This window comes from Nicotiana tomentosiformis, chromosome 4 (assembly GCF_000390325.3).
Source record: "Nicotiana tomentosiformis chromosome 4, ASM39032v3, whole genome shotgun sequence".
Lineage (NCBI taxonomy): Eukaryota > Viridiplantae > Streptophyta > Magnoliopsida > Solanales > Solanaceae > Nicotiana > Nicotiana tomentosiformis.
The window spans coordinates 85210172-85221718 of NC_090815.1; the positions used below are offsets into that span (position 1 = coordinate 85210172).

At 39.5% G+C, this 11547-nt stretch overlaps 2 protein-coding genes across 2 annotated transcripts; both read left to right on the forward strand.

Annotated features, from left to right (window-relative positions):
* The first annotated feature begins 1223 nt into the window (after nucleotides 1–1223).
* On the forward strand, nucleotides 1224–2007 carry LOC138910064 (uncharacterized). Its single transcript, XM_070201285.1, has 2 exons — nucleotides 1224–1468; nucleotides 1524–2007. The coding sequence occupies exons 1-2, from the start codon at nucleotides 1224–1226 to the stop codon at nucleotides 2005–2007; spliced, it is 729 nt and encodes a 242-aa protein (XP_070057386.1).
* Nucleotides 2008–3344: 1337 nt separating this feature from the next.
* Nucleotides 3345–3971, forward strand: LOC117274913 (uncharacterized). The gene has a single exon (XM_033654238.2). The coding sequence runs from the start codon at nucleotides 3345–3347 to the stop codon at nucleotides 3969–3971; it is 627 nt and encodes a 208-aa protein (XP_033510129.2).
* Nucleotides 3972–11547: the final 7576 nt, after the last annotated feature.

Genomic DNA, 11547 nt, shown 5'->3' on the forward strand with positions numbered 1-11547 from the left:
CAAGAGACGTGGGAGAGATTCAAAGAGATGTTGGTTAAGTGTCCACACCATGGTATTCCGGATAAGATGTTGGGAAATATGTTTTACATGGGATTGGCAGACAGCTTGAAAGCCAGCGTTGATGCTTCAGGAGGTAGAGCATTTTTTAGCAAATCATTCAGAGAGTGTAAGGTTCTACTTGATAAAATGGCTCAAAACTCAGGATGTATGACAAGAGACACATCAATCACCCATGTAGTTCATTCAGTAGGGCTGGACTCGAACAACTCCATAACCGTGAATATGGCCATTTTGATGACTCAAATGAGTATCCTCACCAAGAAGATTGATGAATCAGGCTAGAAGCAGGTACACATAGTTGATATGACTAATGGAGGATTATCCACTACATACATTAACCAACCATATGTGTGCTCGTGGAGCGGTGAAAGTGACGGCCAGAGCTACCAAGAAAATCTGAACTATGTGAGAAAGTTTGGGGGCCAGAGACAAGGTGGGCAGAATTGGGGACAACAAAATCAGCAGTATAGACCAGCACAACAATAACAATAAAAATCCTGGAGTTATACGACCAGAGGGTTAAGTTGTACCGTTTCAAAGGCAACAGGATACAATTAGTAGAATCAATAGTTAGGTTATCAACAACCTCAGCAACATTAGAAAGAGAGACAAGATGATGGGTTGTTCGAAATTAAAGGAATGTTGCAAAAACTCATTTGGTCCAACGGGAAGATGGAATAAAGGGACCACCAGTTGCAAGAAAAGGTAGTATCACATGACTCAGTTATCAAAGGCATTGAGGTTCAATTAGGCAGATATCCATGGCTCTTAATAATCGTCCACAAAGGAAATTACCTGCGGACACACATATCAATCCGAAGGAGCAGGGCCCGAAGCAGCTGATGACTCTGAGACTGAGAAGTGGTAGAGATCTTGATCTAGAGCAAGAAATTACTCGAGAAAACAGACCAACTGAAACACTTGTGCCAGTACCACTTGATATAGATGAGTCAATTGATTTAACATAGGTAACAATACAACACGCCCAAGAGGAAACAGGCAAAGAAAAAGAGGTGGCAAAGGACACTGAGAAAGTGCAAGAGAAGGTATCAGAAAAAGTGTCTGAGTAGGATTCAACTCAAGTCACAGGAAGGAAGCGGCCTCCAGCATCCTTCCCGCAGAGTTTGGCTAAAAATCAGAAGGATGAGTAGTACAAAAAATTCATGGAGATGTTGAAGCAGATTCAGGTAAACATTCCTCTGATAGATGCCTTGCGAGAGATGCCAGGTTATGAAAAAATGATAAAGTACTTGATGTCTCGCAAGTTTGATTTTCAAGACCTGGCCACTTTGACACTGATCCAAACTTGTAGTGCTGTGGTGACAAGACCAGTAGCTGAAAAGCTACCCGACCCTGGAAGTTTCACAATTCCATGTACCATAGGTAGCTATGCATTCGCAAAAGCACTGTATGATCTTGGGAAAGCATAAACTTGATGCCCTTGTCTATCTATAAAAGGTTAGGCATTCAAGGCCCACATCTATATTGCTACAGTTAGCTGACCGAAAGGTAAAGAGGCCATTAGGTATACTTGATGATATACTGGTGCAGATCGAGAAATTTGTGTTCCCTACAGATTTTGTGATTCGGGACTGTCAGGTGGATGAAGAGATTCCCATAATTTTGGGAAGGCCATTATTGGCCACAGGGAGAGCTCTGATTGATTGTGAAATTGGGGAGCTAAATATGAGACTAAATAAGGAAGAAATAACATTTAATGTGCAAAAGTCTATGCGGAGACCCAGTGAGTTTACCAATTGCTCTTTGATTGAAGTAATGGATGTGATCATGGAGGAAGAAGATGAGGCACTTCATGAAAAAGACCCTCTAGCAGTCTGCCTTATGAACTTAGAAGAGGTAGACAATGAGGACTTGGCCGAGTGGTCTTGGCTCTTGAAGGCCAAGGATACTGGAAAAGAGAGCCCGAATTCTAGCCTTTACACATAGAAGAAAGAAATACCCCTCCAGCTAAGCCATCGATCGAAGAGCCACCACAGTTGGAGCTGAAACCGTTACCATCTCACCTCAGGTACACTTTCTTAGGACCGAACTCGACTTTACCCGTTATTATCTCATCTGGTTTGTTAGATGTATAGGTAGAACAACTTTTGTAGGTTCTAAAGGAGTGAAAACTGCAATTGGTTGGACTAATGCAGACATAAAGGATATCAGCCCAACTTTTTGTATGCATAAAATTCTACTGGACGATACAAACCTTCCATAGAACATCAAATAAGGTTGAACCCCAACATGAAATAATTGGTGAAGAAAGAAGTGATCAAGTGGTTAGATGCAGGAATCATCTTCCCCATCTCTGACAGCAACTGGGTCAGCCCATTTCAGTGTGTGCCAAAGAAGGGTGGAATGACTGTAGTACAAAATGAGAACAACGAGTTAATCTCAATAAGAACAGTCATGGGATGGCAAATCTGTATGGATTACAGAAGGTTGAACAAGGCCACCCAAAAAGACCATTTCCCGCTGCCATTCGTTGATCAGATGTTAGACATATTAGCAGAGAGGTCCCACTTTTGCTTCCTCGATGGATACTGGGGTTGTAACCAGATCTCTATTACCCCGTAGGATAGAGAGAAAACGTCGTTCACCTATCCATATAGCATCTATTATTTTCGGAGAATGTTGTTTGGCCTATGCAATGCACCCGCCACATTCCAAAAGTGCATGATGATCATCTTCACAGATATGGTAGAGGACATAATGGAGGTTTTCATGGATGATTTCTCAGTGGTGGGGAACTCATTTGATGATTGCCTTATGAATCTAAGAAGAGTACAAAAGAGGTCCATGGAGACCAATCTGGTGCTGAACTAGCAAAAATGTTATTTTATGGTATGGGAAGATATAGTCTTGGGATACCTAGTGTCAACCAAGGGCATTGAAGTCGACCGTGCTAAGGTTGATGTGATAGAAAAGTTGCCACCGCCCACTTCCGTAAAAGCAATAAGAAGTTTTTTGGTTCATGTTGGTTTTTACAGGCGATTTATAAAAGATTTTTCCAAAATTGCTATCCCTTTGTGTAAACTGCTTGAAAAAGATCACCCCATTGTGTTTTTTGATGATTGCATGGTAGCTTTTAGGAGTTGAAGAAGAAGCTGGTGACTGCACCCATCATAGTTGCACCTGATTAGGAGAAACCATTTGAACTGATGTGTGATGCAAGCGACTATGTTATGGGAGCAGTTCTTTAGCAGCAAAAAGAGAAAGGCATGCACCCAATCTACTATGCAAGTAGAACCTTGAGTGGTGCCCAACTGAACTACACCATGACTGAGAAGGAGATGCTAGCAGTGGTGTTCGCATTTGACAAATTCAGGTCATACTTGATAGGCTCAAAGGTAATTGTTTATATTGACCATGCTGCTCTCAGGTACCTAATTGAGAAAAAGGAGTTAGAGCCGTGTCTGATTCGATGGGTGCTACTGCTGCAAGAATTTGACTTGGAGATCCGTGACCAAAAGAGAACGGAGATCCAAGTGGCTGATCACTTGTCTAGGCTGGAAGGAGCAGAGAAGAAGGTTGAGGTGGAAGTGATTGTGGAGAATTTCCCAGATGAAAAACTATTGGCAAAGAGCCTTGAGGTAGCGCCATGGTATGCAGACATTGCAAACTACCTAGCGAGCGGTATTGTCCCCTATGACCTTTCCTCTGTCCAAAAGAAAAAGTTCTTCTGTGACTGTCGCATGTATTTTTGGGATGAGCCTTATCTATTCAGGATTTGTGTTAATAACATAATCTGGAGATGCATTATCCTTGAGACAGATCTATCTTTTGTTTTGCAAGTGTTTCACGCGTCCCTATATGGTGGCCATTTCCAGGGAGTAAGGACAATTGCGAAAGTGTTAGAGTCGGGCTTCTACTGGCTGACATTGCTCAAAGATGCGCACTTCTAGGTGAAGGGTTGTGATGGATGCCAATGGATCGGGAATATATCCCGTAGACATGAGATGTCCATGAACCCAATTCACGAGGTAGAAGTATTTGATGCATGGGGAATCAATTTCATGGGGCCTTTTGTCAGCTCATATGGCAATAAGTACATACTTGTAGCTATGGACTATGTGTCAAAATGGGTGAAAGATGTGCCACTCCTTACAAATGATGTAAAGGGAGTCATTGGTTTTTTTAGAAAGAATATATTCACCTGTTTTGGTACTCCAAGGGCAATAATCAGTAATGGAGGCACTCACTTCTGCAACCGAGCCTTCACAAAGTTGTTAGAAAAATATGGTGTTCGCCACAAGTTTGCCACCCCATATCATCCACAAACAAGCGGGTAAGTGAAAGTGTCGAACAGAGAAATAAAAAGTGTATTGACAAAGACCGTGAATGCTACAAGAACGGATTGGGTGAGGAAGTTAGATGATACACTTTGGGCCTATCATACCACTTTTAAAATGCCAATTGGCATGTCACCATATAAAATGGTGTTTGGGAAAGCATGTCACTTACCCGTTGTTGGAGCATAGAGCTTTGTGGGCATTGAGGCAACTGAATCTCGACATAGAAACTACGTGTACAAGTAGAGTCACAGAGTTGCACGAGCTTGATGAGTTTCGTTACCATGCTTTTGAGAGCACAAGGCTATATAAGGAGAGAATGAAGGTGATACATGACAAAATTATTCTTGAGTGAAATTTTAAACTTGGAGATGTGGTATTACTATATAACTCAAGATTGAAATTATTTTCAGGTAAGCAGAAATCTAGATGGTCGGGACCATTCAAAGTAGTGCAGGTGCTCTCAAATTGAGCTATAGAAATTGAGTCCGAGGATGGGACGAACAGGTTTAGAGTGAATGGGCAAACGTTGAAACAGTACCTTGGAATGAGTGAAGAAAATGGAGAGAAAGATGTGATACAATTGAATGAACCCCAATATGCGAGCGAAGTATAATCCGAAAAGTCTACATCGTGCCGCGACGTTAAATGAAGCGCTTCCTGGGAGGCAACCCATGGTTTTGTTGTAATTCTTCGTGCCGCGGCGTTAAATCAAGCGCTTGTTGGGAGGCAACCCGATTTTCTTATTTTCTTATAGTTGTTAGTTAGTCAAAAAAAAATGTGTGGAAGCAGCAGCAAAGCCAAGCTCGCTTCGTGAGATCGAGGCCAAGAATGTTGAGGATCAAAATTGTGGGAGCAGCTAAGTGTGTCTCGTTTCGCGAGACTGAGACTAAAAATGTTAAGGAGCAAAATTGTGGGAGCAGCAAAGTGTGTCTCACTTCGCGAGACCAGGACCGAAAGAGAGAAAACGAAAATAGAGTGGGCAGCAAAGAGTGTCTCACTTCGAGAGACCGGGACCGAATAAGAGAGAAAAAAAATAGAGTGGGTAGTGAAGTGTGTCTCACTTTACGATACCGGGATCGAAAGAGAGAAAAATAAAATAAAGTGGGCAGCGAAGTGCCCATGGCTTCGCGAGATCGGACTAGACACAACTGAACAGGTAAAGGAATGCGTCTCCAGATCGTGCGTTGCGCGGTCCTGGCGCGGCCCTCAGACCCCTCCCTCCTCCATCATGCCACCACTATCCACCCCGAAGCCGCCCATCAGGTAAGCTCTCTTCTGTGTCGTTCTCCCTTCCCTCTTCCCCAATGTTAGTCCTCTTTCTCTCTCTCTCCCTAGGGTTGCTTTTAGTTTTATTATTTATTTTTCTCCTTTTAGGTTTGAGTTAATTTTGTTTGGGCACTTGGAGCTCGTTTTGTTGGGTTGTTTATGAACATAGTGAGGTGGAAAATTACAATTCCTACCACCTCACTCAAATTGAGAGGGTATAACATAGGCAAGTTGGGAAGCTAAGCAAAATTTGTTCACATAAGGTGTTCGATGAATTGCCTGAATGAAATTTTTGGTGAGGCTTAGTGAAGTCTGAGTAGCTAACCTACCTCTATTGGCAATACAAACATCTCTTAAGTGTAGGGTGGCCGTTGGGTGTCTTATGAACTTCAATTGTGTTCTTTCTAAGACAAGTGTCATCCGCGGCCGACTTAGGAATGACTTAGGTATTGCCTTGTCCAATTGTTGTTGAATTTGGCTAATTAACATGGAATAACTATAAAGTTACAGACTGATGCAGAGGGGCTCTAGACGGTTGATTTGAGTGCTACTGATGGCACTATTGCAGAGGATCCAGGACTAGCCATTGTGACCGAGGTTCACTACTGGTCCTCACCACGACCTGCGTGATTTTGAGGGAGTTTTTGACTCCCACTCTACTTTTGGTCTTGCTTATTTATATTTTTGTGATATTGTGCAACTGAGAATAATGCACAGTCTTCAGTGTGGGATGGGGTGTCAGAATTTAACTTTTGTGGCATGTGCTTAATTGCTAGTGATACATTTTGAATTGCATGATCACACTCATGGCCATTGTAATTGTATAATTGTAGTAGTTTTTTTTATAGTGGCTTAATCCCGAGTTTTTTTTAAATCACGATTCTTTCCCGAGGATGCCATTTTCTTGAACCGGGTATTTTTAGATAGATTCTTTTTTCAACTTTGTAAAGATTTGTGGACTTTTTCCGACGACGGATTACTTAGACAATTTGTTTTAGGGACTAAAGTCTAAAGAAAAATACAAAAAAATATTTTTTGTTGTTTCTTTGTTATTTATTTTTCTGGTCGAACTGACAATGGAATTGGAAGAAGCTTGAGTAATTTGTGCTTTTGACATATTTTATATAGAGGCTTAGGTCTAGAGCATTTGAACTAAGTATGTTCTTCATGATCTTTATAAGTACATGCCTTGACAACATGTGTGGCTTTCTTTTGACACCGAGGTTCATTTCTTGACTCTTGTGATTAATTCCCGTGTGTTAAAATTTTATGATGATTGTGCTAGTTGCTTTAACTCGAGATTCAGGTTCGAGCAGTCCTAAGTGAGTCATGTGCATTGTGTGAGGTGAGATTTTAGTGTACTCTGTGCCATCCTTGCTAGTCTAGAACTTGCCCCGTATGTGAGTCAAAGTGAAATGATTAAGTCTTGAAAGTTTGGGAAGTGATCTAGGCTTTCTTTGATTGACCATTTAGCCTATTTGCCTATCAGTATTGATATTATCCGTAGTCATCCCTTTTGAGCTTGTAGACCTTTTCTTTGGCAACTACATTACAAGTCGCATCCCTTTTGTTCTTAATCAATCTTGTTGAACCTTTACCTCTAAAAGCACTTAAGTAGCTAAAAGAGTAAAGAAAGAGATTGGGTAGCTTTTGAGTGGAACCATAGAAAGGCCGAAAAGGTGCACTTGTGTACAAATAAAAAAAGGTACTAGCCGAAAATATCAAATTAAGAAGAGTGAAAAAAAGAAAGATGAAAAAAAAAAGGAATAACACCTCTCGTATCGTTATTTAGGCTAGTGAGTATTTATATGTTGATGTGCTTAATGAGGATGGGCCTAAATGTGTATGGTTTCATGGAAAGACATTGAAATGGTCATGACAAGAAGGTGCTTAGAAGTGAAGTGTAGTGTATTAAAGTGCTTAGGAGGGTTAGTCATTACTTTCTCAAATATATCTTACCCGTCCTTTAGCCTACATTACAACCTATAAAGTCCTACTTAATCCTAGACTTTGCGAGCTTAAATTAGTAGAGACTTACACTACGGGCAAGCCTATGGTACGAACTTGGGTGGAAAAAGAGTTTCTTTGTGAGAGTGAGCAAATCTTAAAATATACTTGAGCTTATATCGAGTGTGTGGACTACTTGCTCTGTAGTTTGTTGGTGAGGAGGGCACATGATTTGTGAAGGATTGGTAGAGACCTTGATTTTTGAGTAGGCACAAGGAGCGAGTCATGGTATGGAATGCATTAGAGCCAAGTTTTGAGGCGAGGAAGTTAAAAAGAGCCACATGAATATTTTAAATGATCTTGGCATGAGTTTAAAACTTGAGGAAAGGTATGAAGAGTGCATATGCTGGGTTCTAAGCATTGATATAAACTATTATTATTGGTGTGATTCTTGGGTATATTGTGAAATGTGTTTCTTGCCTATGCACTTAATTTTGAGTTGCTTGAGGATGAGCAAGAGTTTAAGTGTGGGGTGGTGATAAAGGATGAAAAGTATATGCTTTGAGTGTGTTTATGTATTATTTTTTGTGTGAGTTGCAGGAGTTCACACCACTTTTGAAGTGAAAATATACTCATTATGTGTTTCTTATGTGTAAGAACGAACTTGCACGGAAAAGGATCAAATAGGAGAAAAATTGGCAAAAGAAAAGCTGAAGAGAAAAATCTTGGACAGCGAAGCGAGGTTCGCTTCGCCAGACCGGGATCAGGGCAGGAAAAATCACCTTTTCCAATCCAAATTAGGAGAAGACAAATTCGTCCCAACTCAACCCTAAATCATATAAATATGAAAGTTAGCCACTTTATAAAGAGAGAAGATTTTTGAGAGGCAAGAACACGCTTGGAGCAAGGAGAAGGATTCAACTTCATGTTTTTTCCTCTTTCTTCTTATTTTCCATTGTTATGAATTCTAATCTTGTATTTTGTGCAAACAATTATGAGTAGCTAAATTCTCATCTAGGGTTTGATGGAACCTATTGAAGAATGATTTTCCCACTGCGTTTAATATAAATTTTCCATTTGCAACTCTACTTATTCAACTATATTATTATTGTTATTAATTGAAGAGCTCTCAATTAACTATGCCTATTTAGTGTGTACTGCTCGAGAGAGAGTACGCATTTAGGTAGTTATTGAACAACATCACTCCTACTGTATTTGAAAAATCAATACGAAGTATTTAAAGGCGGGATTAGAGATAACAAAACCTTGGTGCGATCGTAGTGAGTGGTGAATTAATTTCAGCTAGCGTAGTTCGAGAGAATACGCCTAGTAAATTATAGTAGTTGCTCGAGAGAGAACTACGATACTCAAAGTACTCACGATCGGTAGAGAATATTTAGGCGAATTTATAGGAAATGTAGCGGAAAAGATTCCGACAAAGGGGGAAATCAAAACCCTAGACCTTTCCAATCTTGTCTACAACGTTTGCTTTGTTAGTAATAAAACTACAACTTTTTAAATACTTTGCTCTTAGTTAGTAAACACTCAACTCATTATTCAATATTTTTGAAGATTTATTACTTGAATTCTTGCGAAACTAGTGGTTGTGATTACTAGGTTAATTCCCTGTGGGATTCGACTCCGGACTTATAAACCAGATTGTATTTGCAACGACCGCTAGACCTCTTAGGAGATATAGTTGGGCGTGATCGGAATGTAAAAGCTGATGTGCAGCCACAAAAGCTAAAGTGCCACTGCAAGACTTCCCCTACTGAAAGCATAGGCAATGTCAATCTAGCGAAGTGCGGACTGCAAAGCTGATGTGAGGCCACATAACCCTCCGAATGGCATTTTTGTCAGAGATTTCGGGAGCCCTGTAAATAAAACTTTATGACTTTTTTAGGGTATCTTTTCATTGTAGCAGCTAGGAATTAGTTATTTTTAGATATTTGGAGCAAGTTTGAGCTACAATTGGAGAAGATCATCTACTCTTTCATTTATTTTTTGCTTTATGTCTTTGATTTATTGTTATTTTCATCTTTTCATGTCTCTTAGTATAAGTAGCTAGACTTTTCTCTAGGGTTGTGATCCAACCTTAGTGTGTAAATCTTATGGGTTATTAATATTATGCTTGTTATTGATTGAGTTAGTGTTATTTAGCCTTGTTTATGATTTAAAGTTATAATTGATGGTTGCAAACATTGATTCATGCATTTTTTACCTTGTTCTTACTTGAGAAAGAGGAACTTAGTCTAGGAAAACTTGGCTAACAAAAAATTGAACTAGTTGAGTTATTGATTAGTTTAATTAACGGATTTGAATGATAGGGATAATCTAACTTGGGCTCATATTCAATTGCAGTTATAGCTACCCATTTGGACTTGAGAAAGCTAGATTGGGCATAATCACTCCTTAACCGAGAGTTATTGAGTGAATACTTGAGTATTGAGAGTCATAACAACCTTGATCTATCAAGCAAGCATAAATTGACTTCACCCATTATGTTTACACCTAGGTCAAGATTACAACCCTAGGATTTTCTCCATTTGATAAAACTTCAAAAATATTTTGCTTATTACTTGTTTGCTATCTTAGTTCACAAATCATATTAGTTTAATTAGTGAAATTGATACCCACCTTTGTTTTAAAGATAAATTGAGTAATTTAAAGTTGCTAACTTAAGTATTTACCATAACACCCATATTAAACTCCTTGAGGTTCGAAGCCGACTTGCGTTGGGTAATTATAATTATAACGACCATTTCATATTTTCTTATTTGGGTTGTGACTTGGACGTGATCAATTGGGAGCTCGAATTTGGGTGATTTTGAAGGAGATTTTCACGACTTGGATTGGGGTAAGTATTTTTTTACTCGGATTTGGTTATTCTTCATGATTCCAACCTTGATTTTAGCATTTGAATGATGAATCTAAGTGAAGAAATTAGGGATTTTGGCAAAACATTTCTAAAATAAAAAATGGGGATTTGAACCCCGATTCGGAGTCAGATTTGAATGAAACTTGTATGGTTGCACTCGTATTCGAATGAGTATTTGAAATTTGTGACTTTTATTAGGTTGCGGGAGCGGGAGCGGGTTTACTTTTTGGTTTACTTTTTGTTAAAGAATATAGCTTTATTTTTTGGAATCGATTTCTTTAGTCGTGTTTGGTATTATTGAGTTTTTTTTCACTAGATTTGACTGGTTCGGAGACCGATTTGAGAGGGAAGGACTATTTAGAGTACTGATTTAGCTTGTTTGAGGTAGTATCTTGCCTAACCTTATGGGGGGGAATACCCCTAAGGATTTAGCTTTAATTGTTTTTTTGTGTTATGTGAAAAACGACATGTACATGGGGTGACAAGTGTGTACTCAAGTGCTTTGTGTGGTTTATAACCGGATTTGACCCGAGATTGCTCCTATTATCTTGTTTTGATTAGGTGTGCTACGTGTATTCACTTTAGGTGATTACTTGAGTTTATTTTCTATGCTAGAGATCATGTTTTAGGATTTAATTTCTTAAATTGGCCAAGCTGGGTGTTTGTGATATTATTGCTAAATTGAGTTGACTGAATTCATGCATATATGTCGAACACACATTCGCATTTCTTTATTGATATGTCCCTATGCACTGCATTGGTAGATTGTGAGTTTATGTCTTGATGACAATTGTTGGCATGTTATGTTATTATGGGTGTAACACATGCGGACGTGTTGGGCGAATTGTTTAGGTGTTGGCACGTGGTCTTTTCCGTGATATTGCTATTATTGGTATTGCACATGTGGCGAGATAAGGTGAGCTATATCAGGTTTGAACATGTGGCGAGACAAGGCGGGCTATATCGGGTTTGAACATGTGGCGAGACAAGGTGAGATGAATTATTAATACGCGTGTGGCGAGACAAGGTAGGCATTGACTTTATTTTAGCACATGGAGGTAAGATAAGGATGGTATTGTGATATTGTTGTACGTG